Below are 21404 nucleotides of genomic sequence, written 5' to 3'. Positions count from 1 at the left end.
ACTTCTGTTGTGACATGACTAAATCATTGATGTAAATTGTTAGGAAACTTAAAACCTACTTAACACATTGTATTTTTTTTTCTTCTTTTGGTATTTAGGTGTTCACTCAACTTGGATCTGTGCTGAAAAACTGTGACATTTCAGTACATCTGGTAGAGGTAAGCCAAAAATTAAGTGAGATTCAAGCATTGACACTGACTGAAGAGAAGGTCCCGTTAGAGCGAAATGCTGGATCTCCAGTGTATATGAAAGGTGTCACTAAGTCTGGGATTCCAATTTCCTGGTACCGACATCTGCATGATGTTCCAAAAGGTAATTACCTTTATGTGGATTAATGGGAGAGTTTTGATCACAACCCTTACAGTAGTGATGGGACTGTAACTTTTTACAGCAGTATAACAGATTATGAGTTACTCCTGCCAAGTCCCTTATCCATAGAGAGTAGCCTACTTTTTTCTAGAAAAGAGCATCATAATAGAAAATAAAGTTGCCTGACTTTTAGTAGTAGTTTATTTCATGTAGTTTTGTAAAACCCAAACAAAATGTAAATCTCTGTTGTACTTTTGAGTATTCCCCTATAGCTAGGATAGTTCTGATGATGGAGCAGGCCCAGGCAGCCAGGGGCTGATGGAAGCAGTGTTAGTAGGTGGGTTTAGTTCAGTTATCGAATCTTTTGAAAATCCTTACTTCCTAAAGACAAGCAAGGTGTGGGGGAAAATCCCTGTACTAGTCAGGAATACTGATGAATCTTGACTCAAAGCTAAAATGGGGGTACGATCTTGGGCAAGGGATCTCAAGCCGTTTCCTTGAACCCAGGCAGAGGTTGCAATGAGCAGAGATGCACCACTGCACTCAGGCTGAGAAACCCGATTTTATGAAATCAAATTCCCTTCCAGCTAACAAATCTGACTTCTAATTTCCTTCAAGCCTAGTGATGGATAAAAGATTTAACTGCTATTTCAGGTATTTCCATTTTCTGACCCCATTTATATGTAAAATAAGAGTAGTAATAATTGTTCTTTTACATGTTCTGCAGTGTAAGTTTTCCATGAAGAGGTAGAGAATTCTGTGGTAGTGATGATTATGGAGGAAGTAGGCATTTTCTTTTTTACAGTTAATGTTCAAAAGAATTAATTCCTGTAAAATGTGGAAACATTAATTCTTTTCCTCTTTTTAAATAGGATACAGCTTTTATCTTGCACATGAATTTTTTGATGTTCTTCCTGTGCATAAGTTTCAGGTATTGAGGGGGGAAAAGGTCATATTTATAATTGAATACAAAAAGCATTGTGTTGCCAATGTTTATGGTGTTTATTCAGTATACAAATTTTACTCGTTGAGGTTATTTTTAACTATTATTTGGAATTTTGGTACACATAAATAATTGGAAAGCAAAAATGAAATGTTAATGAGAATTTGTAGTTCTCCTGGGATAATTATTAAGAATTCTTAATTCTTCTGATTTGAAGAAGTACGGGAATGAAAAATGGTAAGATGGTAACTGGCTGTGGTGCAATGAAGGATTTACTTGAGCAAATTTTTTTTTTTAAAGAGAGAGCATATTGCTATGTTGCCCAGGCTGGTCTTGAACTCCAGGGCTCAAGTGTTCATCCTGCCTCAGCATCCCAAGGAGCTGGGACTACAGGTGTGTGCCACTGCACCCAGTCAACCTTAGCACGTGAAAAAAAAATTATGGATTAAAATTTCTGGGGCCAGGCATGGTGGCTTCCACCTGAATCTCAGCACTTTGAGAGGCCGAGGTGGGTGAATCGCTTGAGGTCAGGAATTCAAGGCCAGCCTGGCCAACACGACGAAGCCCTGTGTCTACTGTAAATACAAAAATTATGCGGGCGTGGTGGCAGGTGCCTGTACTTCCCAGCTACTCGGGAGGCTGAGACATGAGAATCACTTGAACCCAGGCAGAGGTTGCAATGAGCAGAGATGCACCACTGCACTCCAGCCTGGGCGACAAAGCGAGACCTTGTCTCAAAAAAAATAAATAAAACTTTTCTTCATTCTTTGAGGAGATTTAAGATTTGGTGATAATGTATGTGTACTGGTAATTTGTATGGAGAAGAGCAGCTCTCATGATTCTGTGGTAATGTGTTAGTGAAGCTTCTGGCTATTCCTCCTGAGTCTATTTCCGTTTTTTGGGTACTTTGCATGCTGCTGATTTTATCTTCCACAGCCTCATCTCTGTTATTGTTTCTTTTGCATCGATCAGTCTACTCATTGTTCAAAGGCAATGAAGTAATGCATTTAAGTAATTTTAAATAGTGAGTGCTCTGTAAATGTTAGGTACTTATGGTAAGAGGAGAAAAAGCTATTTTTGGTAGAAGCAATGTAGAGAACAAACTTGCAAAAATTTGTTTTTATGTGTTATTTTGTGTTTAGAAAACACCACAGGGATGGCGAGAAGTATTCATTGACATTGATCCACAGGTTTCTGATAAACTGAGGTTTGTTTTGGCACCTTCTGCCACCCCAGCAGAAGTCTTCATACAAGTAAGAATATGCTTTTTTAAGTTTCTTTTATTGCTCACAGAATCTTCAAAGTCTTATTTTCTGAGTTACTACTTTAGAGTTCCTTTACAGGAGGAGTTGCTAATAGCATCCGAGGTGCTTTTTATTGACAGTGAAAGTGCAGAGGAGCTAGAGGCAGGAGCGTGGGTTAAAATCATTTCTTAAATCTGTGACCTTAATGTCATATAGTAAGAGAAAGTTAGTAACCGCTTACTCAGCCAAGTCTCTTACTTCCACTGTTTACCTCAGTTTCATGTCAAATGGTAATGGTGTTGTCCCCAGGAAGAGTCGACATCTGTGAAAACAATGTAGTACAGACTAGAGTAAATTAATGAACAGTCACAGCTAACGTTTGTTGAGTACTTTGTGTTACTGTTTTTACATTTAATTCTCAAAGCACTGTATTAGGTAGGTTCTATCATTATCTTTCTTTGGGCTAGAGCATGGCTTTTATCCCATGCTTCCACACAGATCTCAATTTGATTCTGCCAGAATGGTAGAATTACTACTGCTTTCTGTTGATCTCAAGGAATCATCGCAAGAGCCTGTCTATCTTGGCTTGTTTAAAGGTACAAAAAATCCCTGTACTTCTCAGGAACGTCCAGGCTTCAGATTGCTTCTTTTTTTTTTTAGTCCTTTTCCAGCTCAGAAGATGATTTCTACTTCCTGGACCTTAACTGAGAACTTCCTACTCAGAAATTATCAGTTTTAAAAGCACAAGAGCTTTTACACTTAAATGTGTGAATTAAGTTTTCTTTGTTAAGTATAAATTTAAATGTCAGACGGAACACTTGTGAACAACTTTTCTCATATTATGGCAACCTACCTGAATGACACATTCATAAAACCACCAAGAACTAACCTCCTGGTCCTGGGAGTTCATTTAGTTATTGACCTAATTAGTATTCACTTAGGAGGGAGGGAGTGAATTTTCCCTTTTGGTTGAATGAGATGAATGGTAATACATGTCACCTTGAAGAGTAGCCTAAGATAGTAAGAATGTCAGCATGATCAGCGTGTCTACTGATGCCTGATGAGGCTGACTTCATGGTTTTTATAGTTAAGCCACAGTAATTTCATTGCATGATTGGCTCAATGGTTTATTATATTTAATCCTCACAACAAACCTACAATATCTATAAGGAAGAAAGCAACTCAAAAAGTTTAAGTAACTTGTCTACCAATAAGCATAGGAAGAGCTGAGATTCAACTCCATCTGACTCTATGCCTGTTACCATAGGCAGACATCAGGGCAGATCATTACTGTTTCTTTAATAAGGTGTTAGGGAGGAGCACAAGTTAATCTATGTTTTCATAATAAAGGGAAAGAAATACCACATTTTCAATCAGATCAGGAAGTAGTGAAATTTCATATATACTAGTCAGGTTGACAAGTATTAATACTTAGTGTCATTTCGTTTTTTAAGCTAGTACACACTTATTGTGGCCCCTTAGTTAATAAGTGAACATCTTGGGGTAATAATGGTTTCAATACATTGGCACTAGTTTATAAGCTGATGTTTCTTGATGTAGGGCGTATCATTGGGATACTTTCTGGCACAACAGAGGGCATGATAATATACTTGTCTAATAGGGTCTGCTTTGTATTATTGGATTTATACGATTTGTTCTTTCAGCACAATATTTTCATTGACTACGTGCCTGGCACTGTTCTAGGCAGACAAAAATCCCTTTCCCATGCTTTCAACCTAGAGGAATATATTTTTATGATTTGTGATATAAAAGTATTTTACATTAAATAAAATGATAATGCTCTAGGCCATCTAGGGGGATTGGGAGGGCATTTGCCTTTTTGTAAAAGAGATTAAAATGTCTTTGTAAATCAAGTGGATAGCATCAAATAACTAAGGAGTTTTGTATAATAAGGGAGTCAGGTGAAAAGCTGAGTGTAGAGAACATACTCATATTAAGAACATTTATTTTTATTAAAACTAAGAAATGCTCATTGAGGAAAAACCTGAAAAACCCTAAGGAAGTAATTCTTTTGAATGATGCATTTTGACTTTTGTAATGATCCCTTTACCAGCATGATGAAACAAGGGATCATGTTGAAGTGTGTCCTGATGCTGGTGTTATCATTGAGGAACTTTCTCAACGCATTGCATTAACTGGAGGTGCTGCACTGGTTGCTGATTATGGTCATGATGGAACAAAGACAGATACCTTCAGAGTATGTATAATTCAGTAACATGATTTATTAGACTTTCAGTGTTAGATCTGAAGCTCATTGAAGAGCTTTGATTTCTACAGTGCCTGGTATTATTGTATTACATTATTTTATAGTTAACATTAATTCATATTATTGTAATTCCCCTTAACCCTAGTTCTTACTCCTAACACTGAGTCTACTGTCCAGCCCTCCTTTAACGGGATCTGAACTGTTTATGTTCTTCCTTAGTTGTAGAACCTACGTTTACAAATCCAAATAATACAAATTTGGAGAATAATACAAATGGAAAGATTTTCTTCACATTCTTAAACCTTTCTATCTGTACCCTCCTTTGTTCAAGAAAAATTTTGTTACTTCTTTGCAGATTTAAACTACCTACTGTAATCATTCTAGCTTTTGCTATTATATTTTCTTTTTTTTTGAGACGGAGTCTCGCTCTGTCGCCCAGGCTGGAGTGCAGTGGCCGGATCTCAGCTCACTGCAAGCCCTGCCTCCCGGGTTTACGCCATTCTCCTGCCTCAGCCTCCCGAGTAGCTGGGACTACAGGCGCCCGCCACCGCGCCCGGCTCGTTTTTTGTATTTTTAGTAGAGACGGGGTTTCACTGTGTTAGCCAGGATGGTCTCGATCTCCTGACCTCGTGATCCGCCCGTCTCGGCCTCCCAAAGTGCTGGGATTACAGGCTTGAGCCACCGCGCCCAGCCCTAAACATCCTTTCTTAATGATCTTTGAATATGATCAATTCTGTTCAATATACTTTAATTGAAAACCATTTAACTAAATGCTCTTAGTCATTTTCTAGGTCTGTGGTTCTTAATTTCTAACTTTATTGTGTCTAAAAATAACCTGGAGAGTTTGTTGAAAATACTCATTCTCTAGCCTCCCCTCCAGGATTCTGACTGACCAGGTCTGGTTAGAGTCAGTAATATATTCTCAGGTGATTTTTTTAAAGTAATTTCAACTTTTATTTTAGATTTAGGGGGTACATGAAGCAGGTTTGTTATTTGTTACATGGGTATATTGCATTGACTCTGAGGTTTGGGGTGCAAGTGAGCCTGTCGCACAGGTGGCAAGCATAGTACTCGGTAGGTAGATTTTCAGCCCTTTTCCCCTCCTCCTATCGCCCCTCTAGTAGCCAGCAGTGTTTGTTCCCATCGGTATGTTCACGTGTACCCAATGTTTAGCTCTTACTGAGAGAAGTGAGATGTACGTGTGGTATTTGGTTTTGTCCCTGCATTAATTCACTTAGGATAATGGCCTCCAGCTATGTCTATGTTGCTGAAAAGGACATGATCTGATTTTTAATGGCTGTGTAGTAGTTTGTGGTGTATCTCAGGTGATTCTGATGCATGGTTGATGCATATACTTCGTAAAACACTGCCTAGGTGTTCCCTGCCTAAGAGAATTAATGAAAGCTCTCTTTCCATCACCTCAAGCATTAACGTAAATATTAAATAACTTTAATATGATAGCATCTCTTTAATCTTAATAACCATAAAAGGGCAAAAATCTGATTTCTTTATGTTCAAGGGGTTTTGTGGCCACAAGCTTCATGATGTCTTAATTGCCCCAGGAACAGCAGATCTAACAGCTGATGTGGACTTCAGTTATTTACGAAGAATGGCGCAGGGAAAAGTAGCCTCTCTGGGCCCAATAAAACAACACACATTTTTAAAAAATATGGGTATTGATGTCCGGCTGAAGGTAAGGTTTATTTCACTGTTATTAAGTACTTTAATTTCATAGTATTGCAAAAATTAAATAGTATGTTCACCTGGCCTTAATGCTCTTACAGTTAGCCAATCCTTGGTATTCCAGCCTTTTCAGGTAGTATAGGATTTAGTAACTAGTCTGGTAAGTTTCATGCATCTCCATGTGAGGTAGCATTAAGACTTCCAAATAGTGTTTTTGTTAAGAAAACTGCATTTATGGGTATGAATTTTCTAAGTGTTCTTCCGAGGACACCTAAACCTTACTGTAGATCAAACCCCCTGGGGATATTTGTTAAAAATGCAAATCCTTAGGTTTCACACCAGCCTACATTTTTAATAAGTACTCTATGATTCTCAGGCAGGTAATCAGAAGTCAGGTTCTGAGCGGTGCTTTGTTGGAATATTTGAGAGTCATTAGTATGCTGCATGTAACTAGGAATTCTGTCTTCTGGTTAATTTTGCTAAGAATTTTTTTCCTTTCAGGTTCTTTTAGATAAATCAAATGAGCCATCAGTGAGGCAGCAGTTACTTCAAGGATATGATATGTTGATGAATCCAAAGAAGATGGGAGAGAGATTTAACTTTTTTGCCTTGCTACCTCATGAGAGACTTCAAGGTGGAAGACATCAGAGGAATGCACGTCAGTCAAAACCCTTTGCATCCCTTGTAGCTGGGTTTAGTGAACTTGCTTGGCAGTGATATTTCAGCTTGGACATTTTCCCCTTCAGTCGGCCCAAGAAATCAAAATAAAGGAAGCACATTTCATACACTGCAGGTAACAAAAGTGAAAGTATTTTATCTTTTCACAGCAAGGACAGTCCATGTTATATATAATACAACCAAAATTATAGAACTTTTAGGGTTGTGACGGGCTTTGGTGCAAATGTCTGCTCAAGCTAATAAGTTACTGTGAGACTGAGTTTCCTTTAACTTATAAAGCTAGTTGCCATATTTCTATTTTACTTTAAAAAGTAAACATGGGGCCAGGCGCAGTGGCTCATGCCTGTAATCCCAGCACTTTGGGAGGCTGAGGTGGGCAGATCACCTGAGGTCAGCAGTTCGAGACCAGCCTGACCAAAATGGAGAAACCCCATCTCTACTAAAAATACAAAACTAGCCGGGCATGGTGGTACATGCTTGTAATCCCAGTTTACTCAGGGAGGCTGAGGCAGGAGAATCACTTGAACCTGGGAGGTGGAGGTTGTGGTGCGCTGAGATCGTGCCACTGCACTCCAGCCTGAGCAACAACAGCGAAACTCCCTCTCAAAAAAAAAAAAAGTAAACATGGGCAGTGATTGGTTTAATAAAACTGGAAACAGACTAAATGGCTATTCATAGGAAACTGATAAAATATGTTATTTTTAAAAATGAGCTAGAGCAGTATGTTCTGACATAGAAAACTCTAAGATTTATTTAGTAAGTGAAAAAAAGTAGGATGCGTGAGTTTTTATAGTTGATTCCATTTTTGTTGAAGGAGAAAAGCTATTTAAATACAAGTAATTTCATAGAAACTAATACACCAGTGTACACTGGTTTTCTGTGATATGTACTTGCATACAAAGTTAAGGAATGAATGCACAATTTTCCCAATTTGGAAGTGAGTTTGAGGGGCAGGGAGTGGCTGGGTATTTAAATTTTTTACATTGTGCATCTGTGAATTTTTAAAAAAATTATAAAGGTCACAGTAAGAAACAGTAAACCTTGACATGTAGTTCAAATATGAGTTGGGAGACCAGCCTGGCCAACATGGTGAAACCCCGTCTACTAAAAATACAAAAATTAGCCTGACGTGGTGGTGGGCACCTGTAATCCCAGCTACTCAGGAGGCTGAGGCAGGACAATCTCTTGAACCCGGGAGGCAGAGGTTGCAGTGAGCCGAGATTGCTCTGTTGCACTCTAGCCTGGGCAATAGAAAGACACACACACACACACACACACACCCCCCCCTAGGAGGAATAATTTTCAGACAAATGGCAAGTTTTAGTTCTGTATTATGTGTTTTCATTTTTTGGTTTTTAGAAGCTGTGTGTTAATACTGGAAACATGGACTTAAAGAATTATTAAATTAGCAACACAGATTTACAAGGGAGATTAAAGGAAAAGAATACTTGCCATATGTCTTGAATTTACGGCTTAACTGTATCAGTTCATTGGCGGAGTGATGAACTGTTGCTTTTTATTGCTGCTTCTGCTTAACAGGAGTAGCATTCTACCCACACTACATGGCTATGTCATGGAGGCTTTGAATGTGGCCCAACACAAATTTGTAAGCTTTCTTAAAACCTTATGAGATTTTATTTGGCAATTTTTTTTTCAAGCTCATTAGCTATCATTAGTGTTGGTGTATTTTATGTTTAGTGCAAGACAGTTCTTCCAATGTGGCTAGATTAGACACCCCTGCACTAAAGGAAAGGAAGACGGAGGACTTGCTTTTCAGATGCTGCCCAGCCTTGGGTCACTCCTAGTTGTTCTTATTCTATATTCCTGTATTTGTTTTCTTTTTTCAAAGACTTGGTTGGGAGAATTTTTGAAAGATGAAAACGTCCATAGTTCGCTCCTCTCGGAGATGTTAAAGTTTTTATAATTCAGGGGCTAGAGTCAGGCAGTGCCTTATATCTTAACACCTAGAAAGTTTGATATTAGGTTTTTAACTTTTTAAAGCCTTCTGGTAGTATAACAGTTGGATATTTTGGTGGTAGTTCCTGAAAAAGTTATAGTTACAATTACTCCAAACTTTACAAGAAATGAAGACCTTCAGATAATCACCTCAAATTTAGTATAAAATTATAAAATGAGCTTTTTTTTTATTTTTGGCAGGTTAAAAAAAAAAATCAGTGTTTTTAAATATAGCATTAGTTCCATTTACAAATACTGTTCCCAAAATAGTTCTTTTACCAAGGTCTAGTAAAATAACACAAGATAAAACTTTTCTTTGGATACTTCTACTAGAAATAGGCTCAGGTTTTCACATGGAAAAGTATGCTGATAGGAAATACATTTTATTATCAAGCTTCCAGTATATTTACAAAAAGTTGGATGTAACCAAAAAAATATAAAAATGTACTGAACAGTCACTATAGACTACTTTGTACATTATCAAATGTTTCTAGCAATTACTTCTTATACAAACACGACTTAAGGACAAAACGTTATGCAGGTTATACAGTATCCGGAGTAATTATTCAACTCCAGATTCTCTGACGGTGCCTTTACAAAATTTTTAGAAAATTTCTTAGGCATTTAACAACAAATACGAAGAGTGCAATTAATTTCATGGCTTGTAAAGTTTGATTATGTAAGTACAGCAAACAAACACCATTCCAGTTAATTTTCACTTTGCGTAGTAAAACCACAGTAGAGTGACTACCTAGTGACTCAGAATTATTCCATTTTGTGTGTGTTGATATAAACAGACTTTGGTGAAACTGGGAAGTCATCCTCTTATCACAGGGAAAATAACATTTCTAAAAATTTTTTTTTTTGAAAATTAATTTGGTTTAATCTTTGAAGCTTCTATGGAAGGACAAATGACCAAGAGGGAAATGTGTCCTGGAGGTATTTATGGGTAGAGAGTATAGCATAATGGTTGGGAGGGCTAAGGGTAAGATTAGAGCCATACTACTGGTCTCAAATACATATACTAACTGTTTGAAATTTGGCAGTAGGTTAATCTCCCCTTGCCTCAGTTTTCTTTAAGATGGAGCTCATAATGACTTAACACTATGGCTGTTGTGAGGGTAAACTAAAACATAAAATAACTTAGAACACAGGAGCACTGCATACTGTTGACTACTATTCTTTCAAGGGTATTTTTAGTCTAGATAGGAAACTAGCTTCAGGGATCTCGAAAGGCTGCTTCTCAGTCTGTTCATATACAAGAACACTTTTTTTTTGCTACCTCAAATTCGGTGGGCAATGATAGTTAACACTTTCCTAGTTTTCAGTTTATTTGACTACATTCATATGTATCTGATCTTCACGACAACACTGTGACAAAGGTAGAGGCAAGAATGATAATATTCATTTTACAGACTGAGGAACTGCAGACAGAGCTGCCATCTCTCCAGGCCAACATAACTAACAAGTAGTGGATCCAAGACTTGAGATCAAGAGTTTTGCTCTTACTCTTGTTAGAGTGGAGAAGGAAAATAATAATAATAAAAAGGTTTACAATGATTATTGAGAAATGAAGAAATAAAAAGCCACTGTTTCTTAGAAGCAGATGGTCCCACATCTTAAACTCTCTTTGGGAAAGACATTTAAAAATAGTTTTTAAATACCTGGCTGCTGGAGCCGAAATGTAAAAAGAAGTCTTCATTCTTTAATTTGTTGCGTTGATAATATAGCCCCAGCCTTATAAACTGTTTCATGCTCCACTCCAGTCCATCCCCCCAACTGCTTAAAATAATTTATTTTAAAACACTCCAGATATCTGCAAAGCCCAATAGGCTAGGGGAAGGAGAAAAAAGGATACCGTTTGTTATACAGTAACTGTACTATTAACTGACCCTGCTAAAAAGCAGAAATTACTGGCTGAACCCTAGGTAAAGATAAATTGTGTAAAGCTGAGATCTGCACCTGCTGAATGCTGGAATCCAGTACTTGCATCCGGATGGTGTCAGAATACATATTTAGCAGCAGAGTGGAGCTATGAAAAGACGTACAACTCAGCACTTAGACCAGCAGTACTCTTCCTTTTGTAACATCATTAGTCCCTAATTATCTTAGAAGCTGTTGCAACATACAGAACGTGACAATCCTTATGTTGTACAGAACATATTCAGAGTAGCAGAGCAACTCCAAAAAAGTTAGGAATCACTACTTTGGAGTCTTGATTGACCTAAAAAAGAAAGGTGAAACAGCCCAGTGCTCTTTTTCTAGGCATCTAAGAAAAACCCCTCAATGCCTCTATGGTTGGTTAAACCAATGTTAAAAGTCCTTATAGTAACATCACATAATGGTAGCCTCACAGTTCTCTCTTAAATACAAGCTTGTTGAGTAACCAATTTTGTAAGTCTTATATAAATTTAGCCAAGCTATATAGTAACTGGATGCTAGCTTGACTTGTTTTTGCTTAAAACAAAACATATACATATATATATAAAAAACAGGAAAGGAAAGACAAATTAAGTGGTCCTATTGTATTAAAGTGAAGGATTAAGAAAAAATACAAAACCAGTTATTGCTTAGGCTAAAAAAGTTTATAAAAAGCTTCACCTTGATTCAATTATGACTTCTTATTATTCAGTTTCCTGCCTGTACCTACTCATTATGAACTACAGTACTGGTGTCACTGATTCCTTGTATTTCCTCATATCTTTGCATCCCTGCAGATGACAACCTACAAAGAACAATTTACATAGCAAAATATCAGTCCATAAAATGAAATCCTTATTTAGGTTAGCTCAATGATTAAGGATCTTCTTCCATATCATCTGGATTCGGAGCCATAATGAAGTGCTTTGGGTATACAAGGTTATGTGTGTATGCATGTATTTCCCAGCGAGCGTCATCACTTTCATGTGTAATGTAACGTTCTCCAATGCGAGTTTCAAATTCTCTAAGGTCAAGCCAGGTCTGATAGTCCTAGGAGAAAATGAAATTGTAATGATGAAACATAAAAGAAACAAAATACTGTCAACCTGTTTTTTTTGTTTTGTTTTGGTTTGGTTTAGTGCCCTAGTCAAATAATTGACAGGCCCTACTCATAAGTATCTACTATGTACTAAGTTCTACTTGTGATATTTTAAATGAGCAATTTAAAGAAATTTTTCAAACACAGTCTCCAATGAATGAAAGTAACTAATTTCTGAAGTTTAAAAAAAATTGCTTCAGGCTTCTTAGGTGGCTAATAATAATCACTAAAACATTTTGTTCTATACAACACGAGGCCTAAACCTTACTCCTCCAAGTAGGGGAAAGTGCTTGGATGCTTATTAGGATAATTTAGTAACTGGTAGACTAGATTACATTTGTTTTAAAGCTAATTCTACCTCTCACTCCCTTTAAAATAGTTCTAAAGCTTCCCTCCTTACTCTGAAGTTTGGAGGGTATCTTTTGATAAATCTATAAAGTAACTTTGGGAGAATTAAGCCAAATATTTAAAATGCCATTTAAAAAAAAATCTCTTCAATGCAAAAATAAACCCTTCAGTGGACATTTAAAATAAATTTGATAAATTAATATGTCATGCTAATCTTACAAAAAGGTGAAATGAACACATAGGTCTATGAAAGGCTAAGTCACTGCTTTCAGTTCACGGGAGTTTAATTGCCTTTCATTACCGATTTGAATGCTGTACGGTTTCCATAGATTCAGCCATAGTACAAATTAATCACTTAAGAGCACTTATATTATTCTGCTGATCTTAGAGTGGTTTCACTAGGTGGGACGCATCAGAGTGAACTACTCAAATGAAGATTGCCAAAGAGAGATTACATTTTTTTTTACCTGTAGCCAGGGATGACTAAGAGATTTGTCAACACTGTAACGTTTTCTCATCTTCACTTGAAGCAGATTGTTTATCAGATCAATTGCTAAGGGAAAAGACAAAACAAGATACATGAATTTGGGTGCACAGAGCAAGCCAAACTTGTGACTGCCTAGAAGGCAGTTCAACCTACAGAAATACAGGGTTGAGGAATTTTTGCTTCTCAAGGACATGGACTTTTAGCTAACATGTAAAATGAGTCATACATATTTACTGATTTAAGTGTATCTGTCAAATTTTCATTGCCTTTATAAGGCAGTAGAGAGTACAGTATATACTCTGGAACCTGACTGCCTGGGCTGAAGTCTGGTTCTGCCACCTACTAGCTGTGTGATACTGGGTCAGTTACTAAATTGTGCCGTGCCTCAGTTTCCTCATGAAGTTGCTGACATATGTTAAGAGCTTAGAACAGTGCTTAGCCCCTAAGTGCTAAGTAGTAACTATTATTATTTGAAGATCAATGAAACAGACTCTCTGATCCTCCCCACCCCACTCCAATGCTGCGCTCTAGTCCCTGACTTGGTCTGGAAAAGCACTGCTTTGCCTCTATGTATGGTCATTGAGGTGGTAACTTAACCACCAAAGGTTCACACTTTTAACAAATAGGTTTCAGGGTGTTTTAGTGTACATGGTGAGTTCTTGGCATATATATTTTATTCACTTATTTGGAGAATGGATCAACTGCAAAACCAAGGCAACCAATAACTATATACTAACTACAGCCCTGTATAATGGTACATTTGAAATATTGATAACAAAAGGCTAGACACAGACACGAACCAAATGGAAAGACTTGTACCATTCTAGTTCTATTTCTTGTCTCTATACTACCAAACTAGCAAAGATTTTCCCTAAGTACTTTATGAATTTCTCTGTGTTCCAAATACTTCAGACCTTTATGCATCGTTCCTTAAAATGTGGCCCACCATGTGCACCAGAATCATTTGGAGTTATTTAAAATGCACATTCCTGAGTCATCATTCCAACTAAAGAATCTCAATCTATGGGGTTTCTCTTCTAATAAACTCATCAAGTGATTCTGATAGAAGAGTTCTACAGAACACACTGCCTAAGGAGTTCTGAGATAACATTGGTTAACATCAAAAAACTCTTATGAGCTTCTTCAATTAGCTTTATTACCAAGCAAACCTGCTACTGTCTTCACATGTTGTTCCTTAAACTTTTCCCAGTTTAATGGAATATCAGTTAATCCTATGATTAGGCCTAGTACTTTTGGAAAAACAAAAAAGATCTACCCATTACATGGGTTGGCTAAATCCAGACGGGGGTATTCCCCAGCATTGGTTCTATTAACTTCTATGGGGCAGTTAGATAATGTTTTAAGTAGTGTACTTGTCCTTCTTGTCAGTATCAGGAGACTAAAGAGGGCCAGCCAAGTTATTCTTGATGGGTACAGAATCAGGAGTTGCCAATTCAAAAGCCCTCACTAGGCAGGAAAAAGATGTATGCAGCTTCCCAGCAGAGGTCCATAGGAGAGAGGAAAACAAACTGCAGTGTGTCTGGTGAATATAAAGTTCATTCTAGGTATAAGGTACCAGAGCTAGGTATTCATTCAAGGAGCTCACAGTCTTATTCTGAAGATTAGAACAGTCGATTATGAAAAGAATGAATACTTAAGAAAAAAATGGGGCTGGGTGCAGTGGCTCATGCCTGTAATTCCAGCAGTCTGGGAGGTCAAGTTGCGAAGATCAATTGAGTTCAAGAGTTTGCCTGGGCAACACAGTGGGACCCCATCTCTACCAAAAATTTAAAAATGAGCCAGGCATGGTGGCCCATTGTGCATACCCATCATCCCACCTAGTCAGAAGGCTGAGGTGGGAGGATCCCTTGAGCCCAGTAAGTTGAGGCTGCAGTGAGCTGTGTTTGTGCACACTTCAGCCTGGGTGACAGAGGGAGACTCTGTCTCAATAAAAATAAAAAAAAATAATAATAAAGCCCAAATTGTTTTAGCCTAAGTAAATTTTACAGTTTAGAGGAGGAGAACTCAGGTAACTTTACAGATGAGCCACAAATTAAGGAGTCCTCAAATTTTAATAGGAAGGGTTGTAGACAAGGGAAAAAAAAGTCCTAAGTGAATTGCAGAAAACAGTTCAGAAGAGTAAACAACTGGGTTTGTGTAGAGAGTAGTGGGAGATGAGGCTAGAAGGTAAGCATGGACCATATCACAGATAACTATGCCTCTAAGGTGGTTAAAAAGAAGTGTTTGGGAAAGTAATGTTTCCTGAAGATGGATTTGGCAGTAGTGACTGGGCAGGACCAGAAGAGTTTAAAAGGTAAGACAGTTAAAAAGCTATTTTAGTTTGAGAATGAGGCCACTGGGGCCTATGTCAGTGCTATGCCTGGGAACTATACAGAAGACACAGATAAAAGTGTAAAAAGAAGAGTGCTCAAAAAACTGGCAACTAGTTGAATTTGGAAGATGAATGGGAGATGTATTAAAAAGATAAGTTGCAAGAGACAGACTGATTTGGGATCAGAAAGATTTTTAAACTTAAAACACACAGCCAAGACTTAATATTTTTTTTACCTTCACCAGAAATTTCTCTCCATGGATTTGGTGGGTACATAAATGCAGCATTTTGGATTTGGTCATTTATATCTTCATCCTCATTAAAAGGAAATGTGCCACTGAGGCTCACATAGATGATAACTCCCACTGACCACATATCTAGGGAACGGTTGTAACCTTTGCTCCGGAGAACTTCAGGGGCTAAGTATGCTGGAGTTCCTACCACAGATCTCCTGAATGACTTTTCACCAATGATGCGTGCAAATCCAAAGTCACACAGCTTCACCTGGAAATTGAAGGATAATTTTGTATTATAGTGTTATATATGTAACTACCTGTCCCTAAATGACACTGTATCATTTCAACATACTTGCCAGCTCTGATTATGAATATTAAACAATCACAGATAGGGAAATTGTAAAATATCCTTTTCTGAAAAGGCAGATACATTTATAGCCCTGTGATCCTGACTGGCATAGTATGAAGAGCTTTCCTAGTGCATATTTCAAAAGTTCTAGCTTCCAGAATACCAAATACCAGACTGGTGTTATGTGTGTTCCTATTTCTTATGAAACGGGAGTGTGCTGCTTTCTATCATTTGTTTTGTGAGATCACTCTCCCATCATCTGTGAGCAGGAATTGTTTCATTTCTGAATCCTTAGTGGCTTTACAGTGCTTGGACACATAAAGGTACTCAATGTTTGTTGAATGAAAAATAAGTTACAGTATTAGCCAGGTGTGGTGGCTCACGCCTGTAATCCCAGCACTTTGGGAGGTCGAGGCAAGGGGATCACGAGGTCAGGAGATTGAGACCATCCTGGCTAACGTGGTGAAATCCTGTCTCTACTATATAAAAAAATTAGCCGGGCATGGTGGCAGGCACCTGTAGTCCCAGCTACTTGGGAGGCAGAGGCAGCAGAATGGCATGAACCCAGGAGACAGCTTGCAGTGAGCCGAGATTATGCCACTGCACTACAGCCTGGGTAACTGAGTGAGACTCTGTCTCAAAAAAAGGAAAAAAAAGTTACAGTATTTAAAAAATCCCTTGTTTGGCTTGATCCTAGAATCTCTTTTCTAAGGATGTTATAAATTGGCAAGCAAATAAAACTGAGGTGTATTAAAGGGAACTTTTCCTGTGGACACCAGTGGAGACTGCCCCAGTGAGTAACAGCAACACTTTTCTATGACTATGGCACAAATTATTTCTAGTTAGATGCTTAGATTTGAAAAAAGTTATATGTAAAGGTAGCCATAGTCACTACCATGTCTTCTCAAAAGAGAGTTCTAGAAGTTGATGAGCTTGGCAGCACTCAGAACACTTATCTTGCTGCCTAGATTTTTCTAGAGGCTTAGATCTGGGGGATTAATGACCGCATCCATGCTGAACAAGCAAATGCCAGGTACTTTCTGGAGGAAATGCTCTGACTTAAAAAATGTCTTCAGCAAAAGCATTAATATAAATCAAGAGGAAAGAGATTTAAGCTCTAGAAAACAGTGGTACAAACAGTGCCTAGAAAACAAAGAAGTGAAGTTATCAAATGCTGCTATTTCTGGGGTGTGGACTCTGACACGTTTTTATGAATGATATTTGCTCAATGTCATTACTGAATCTGGCTGCTTCTCGATTTCAGTGTCTTTGAAGAGTACGAGTACTGAGCCTGAAGAAATACAAACTATTTTGTTGTTGTTAAATGCCAGATTTCAGCTCACATCTTGGTAAGGTAAAGATGACTTGGAAGTCTGGCAACTGATTAAAGAAGTGGAGCCATGGCTAACACTTGAGCATAAAAAGAGTCCCTTTGCTTCTCACTGGAACACTGTTGATCACTAAAGTAGAGGTCAGAAAGTGGGAGTTTTAATGTTACCTCTGAGTGTGCATCTTTTGTCTATACTATTTTGAAGATCAAATGAGATAATATATGGAAGCAGTTTATTTAAAACATTGCAGCAACTATTAGGTGACCCTTTCGACCTCACAATGATAGGGAATCACTTTTAGCCACATAAACATAAAAGAATATGATTACTACTTTAAAAGCTGAATGATTTTTAATATATCTTTTTATTTGAAAAGACAATTTGAGTTATATTTACCAAGTGAAAACAGGTATCTGTTGTCCTTAGTCTTGCCATTTGTCTAAATGTACATGTTTCAAATGTATATAAACAATAGTTTGGCAACAGATATTTGAGCTGATGAGAGGAATCATCCTTGCTAATTATGGAAAACGGTTGCAGGGTACCACCACCACCATTTATTTCTCAGGATGGCTGTTTCAGAATTTGGGTTATGATCCATTTCATAGGTCATGAAATAAATTTAGTGGATCAAGATGAATACTTGAAAAAAAAAAAAAAAAACTCAACCGAATTAAGAAAAAAAAGAGAGTGCTACATGTAGCCAGGACACAGAAGCATGATACCATCGTGTGTGTGTGTGTGTGTGGTGATGAGAAATGTTATTCTTAAATAGGTTTTGGTGAAAATGTTTGAAATACTCTAAATAGGAAAAGGAGTTGGCTGTCTGCCTCAACCAAAATCTATCTCCCATTTCCAGTAACACCCCATTTGTTTTATTTATGAGGAATTCATCCTAAGTACCAAGCACCAACCAAGGTTGATACTTGCTCACTTCGTTCCCAGCCCCCGGGGAGAGGTGAATTGCAGAATCTATGTGCAGTTATTCTTTTAGATGTGGTTAAATCTAAAAAGTCTTGAATATAAACAGTGTAACTAATAACATCTGAATTCATTTAGTTATTAATCCTCACTGGCAGTTACAGGCTAAAAACTATTTCTGTAAGATGGTATGCATTTTTAACCAACAGTACTTAGTACACTGCCTTTTATTATGTGGGTACTTTGAAAATGTTGCCAGAATCATTTAAAAGGTTCTGGAGAATATCTCACCTGAGGAAATGGCTCTGCTGATGCAAGCAGCACATTTTCTGGCTTTAAATCACAGTGCACAATATTCTTAAAGTGCAGATTCCTCAAAGCAACAAGTATCTGTTATGAAAAAAGATTTTCTTTTCAATGTCTGGAAAATCACAAGTAAACCTCAATGTGACTCCCTGAATGATTTAATTTGAAAACTCCATCATAGTTCATCAAGACTTAGCTAAAAGGGTGTTATTCTGCTCCTCAAGGTTAACAATTCCCACAATCACCCAACATGTAAAAGCACTGCTATTTAATTATTTTAGTGTTTACCTGGGTGCAGTGGCTCATGCCTGTAATCCTACCACTTTAGCAGTCCTAGGCAGGTGGATCACTTGAGGTCAGGAGTTCGAGACCAGCCTGGCCAACATAGTAAAACCCCATCTCTACTAAAAATACAAAAATTAGCCAGGTGTGGTGGCATGCATCTGTAATCCTAGATACCTGGGAGGCTGAGGCATGAGAATCACTTGAATCCAGGAGGCAGAGGTTACAGTGAGACAGACTGCACCACTGTACTCCAGCCCAGGCGACAGAGTAAGACTCTTGTCCCCCCCCAAAAAATACATATATATTAGTTTTTAATCGCTAGTTAAAAAGAAAAAGGAGTTAAAATACCTGTGTGACCATGAATTTAGTAATTCGTTCTGGAAGCCGACTTTTCTCACTGGACAGAATCATTTCCAACATATCTCCATGCAGCTTTTCCATTACTACAAAGACTCGTTCTGGGGTTTCAAACATACATTCCAGATTTACAATCCCAGGATGGTGCAAATTCTGAAGAGAGGTTGCAAGATGTTTATATGACCAACTTAAGCAGAGAAACAGTTTTACTAAGTAAATATCTAGATGTGCTATGATTGTCTGAAATAAATGGCAAAGAAAGAAAAAAGCCTAGAGAAGTAAACAAAGCAAACAAAATAAAAATTACAATCAATGAAAAGGATCTTAGGTTTTGATTCTCCAAGTTGTGTACTGGAGAGTAGCCACACTGAAGGGATAGAATCTTCTCCTAACTTGATTATATAAATCACTCTTGTCCATTACTACTACTTTTCCTTCCTTCTCACTTGAAAAATCTGACACTGCTCTAATTTCATGCTTTCCCTGAATAGGCACCAACTGCCCGTAAATTTTTAGTCAATTACACAGAAACCTTTGGCCTTTGGGGGCTGTATTTGTGATGGTATTTGCTTAAGAGTTTTATTTCTAAGGTAGTTATTTAAGTCTTGATTCTCATAATATTATAATGATAATTCCCTCTTTTTAGGCTCAACATCTCTACCCACATTATCACATTTCTTGATCATAACTAGGTTACAAGGGTTGGAGATACATAAAGATGAATGCCATACTGTTTATGCTTATAAAAAAGCAATTTATCTTGTGTTCTACTGCAGAAAATCCTTCATCAAAAATTCAGAAGTCAGCCTTGCTCAAACACCTTCAATAGCTCTTTATTTCTGGACATAAATCTAAATTCCTTTGTCTACATTTTGAGATCTTCAATAACCTGGTTTCAGTCTTCCAATTTAATCTTAAATATGTTCTACTGAATGAACCAAGTGATTAAACAATTTTTATTCCTTATTAATAAAAATACAGGCTGAGTGTGGTGGCTCACACCTGTAATCCCAGCACTTGGAGAAGCCGAGGCAGGTGGATCGTTTGAGGTCAGGTGTTCGAGACCAGCCTGGCAAATATGGTGAAACCCATCTCTACTGAAAATACAAAACTTAACCAGGTGTGGTGGCAGGCACCTGTAATCCCAGCTACTCGGGAGGCTGAGGCAGGAGAATCACTTGAACCGGGAGGTGGAGGCTGCAGTTAGCTGAGATCACGCCATAGCACTCCAGCCTGGGAGACGGAGTGAAACTTTGTCTCAAAAAAAAAAAAAAAAAGGCTGGACGCGGTGGCTCACGCCTGTAATCCCAACACTTTGGGAGGCCAAGGCAGGCAGATCACCTGAGGTCAGGAGTTCGAGACCAGGCTGACCAACATGGAGAAACCTAGTCTCTACTAAAAATGCAAAATTAGCCCAGTGTGGTAGTGCATGCCTGTAATCTCAGCTACTTAGGAGGCTGAGGCAGGAGAATCGCTTGCACCTGGGAGGCGGAGGTTGCAGTGAGCCGAGATCGCGCCATTGCACTCCAGCCTGGGCAACAAGAGCGAAACTCTATCTCAAAGACAAACAAACCAAAAAAAAGCAAAAAAATAACCAGATGGTCCCCAACTTACAATGGTTCAACTTAACAATTTTTCAGCTTTACAGTGGTACAAAAGTGGTATGCATTCATTCAGTATAAACCGTATTCTGAATACCAAAAAAAAATTCCGTTTTTTTTGAGTATTCACAAATTACATAAGATATTCAACACATTAGTGTAAAACAGGCTTTGTGTTGGATGATTTTGCCCAACTGTGGGCTAATGTAAGTGATTGTGCTTAAGGTAGGCTATGCGGGGCTAACCTGTGTTCAGTAGGTATTTTTATCTACTTATTTTCAAACTTAAGATGGGTTTATGGAAATATGACCCCGTCGCAAAATGAGGAGCATCTGTACATTTTTCTTTAGCCTTTTTCCTTAATATGGCTAGCTGATTATGCTAGGGGGACTAACATGTTTTTGGTCTATGTAAGGCTGAGTTCCATGTCTAAGATGTTTTTTGAAGCCTTAATTTTAGCCCACATTTTCTCTCTTTTGGACTACCGCAGTAGTTTCCACTGTATTGTATATATGCAGCAGTACTTATTCCACTGTATTGTAATAATGTGTGTATTTTACTCCATTGTTTAATGAACTCCCTGAGGCACAGATTGTTTTAGTTATTTTAGCTCAATATCTGCATCATGGTAGGTGTTTTCAAAAATGTTTAGAAAGTGAAAGAATAGGCCGGGTGCGGTGGCTCAAGCCTGTAAGCACTTTGGGAGGCCGAGACGGGCGGATCACGAGGTCAGGAGATCGAGACCATCTTGGCTAACACGGTGAAACCCCGTCTCTACTAAAAATACAAAAA

General features: G+C 38.0%; 2 protein-coding genes across 6 annotated transcripts in view; one reads left to right on the top strand and one right to left on the bottom strand.

The window, feature by feature from the left end:
* Positions 1-21404, top strand: part of NDUFAF7 (NADH dehydrogenase (ubiquinone) complex I, assembly factor 7) — a 37134-nt gene that overhangs the window by 9187 nt on the left and 6543 nt on the right. For 2 of the 5 annotated variants that reach the window (XM_011935969.1, XM_011935971.1), the window contains 6 exons: positions 99-312; positions 1182-1240; positions 2395-2505; positions 4571-4714; positions 6243-6416; positions 6908-7936. In XM_011935969.1, coding sequence (XP_011791359.1) covers positions 99-312; positions 1182-1240; positions 2395-2505; positions 4571-4714; positions 6243-6416; positions 6908-7123 — 918 coding nt within the window. In that variant the 3' untranslated portion in view covers positions 7124-7936. Of the gene's footprint in view, positions 1-98; positions 313-1181; positions 1241-2394; positions 2506-4570; positions 4715-6242; positions 6417-6907; positions 7937-21404 lie in introns of those variants that run through there. The other 3 variants (XM_011935972.1, XM_011935973.1, XM_011935970.1) reach the window with 2 other exon arrangements.
* The window catches only part of PRKD3 (protein kinase D3), a 71725-nt gene continuing 59517 nt past the window's right edge, over positions 9197-21404 (bottom strand). Inside the window, exons 14-18 of the mRNA XM_011935974.1 lie at positions 19003-19164; positions 18355-18453; positions 15463-15730; positions 12875-12960; positions 9197-12010 (exon numbers count right to left, since the gene is read on the bottom strand). Of these exons, the coding sequence (XP_011791364.1) occupies positions 11837-12010; positions 12875-12960; positions 15463-15730; positions 18355-18453; positions 19003-19164 (789 nt within the window). The 3' untranslated portion in view covers positions 9197-11836. The remainder of the gene's footprint in view (positions 12011-12874; positions 12961-15462; positions 15731-18354; positions 18454-19002; positions 19165-21404) is intronic.

Source organism: Colobus angolensis, unplaced genomic scaffold (assembly GCF_000951035.1).
Source record: "Colobus angolensis palliatus isolate OR3802 unplaced genomic scaffold, Cang.pa_1.0 Scaffold15, whole genome shotgun sequence".
Lineage (NCBI taxonomy): Eukaryota > Metazoa > Chordata > Mammalia > Primates > Cercopithecidae > Colobus > Colobus angolensis.
The sequence above is the reverse complement of the archived record's forward strand: the minus strand, read 5'-3'. Positions and strand labels throughout refer to the sequence as shown.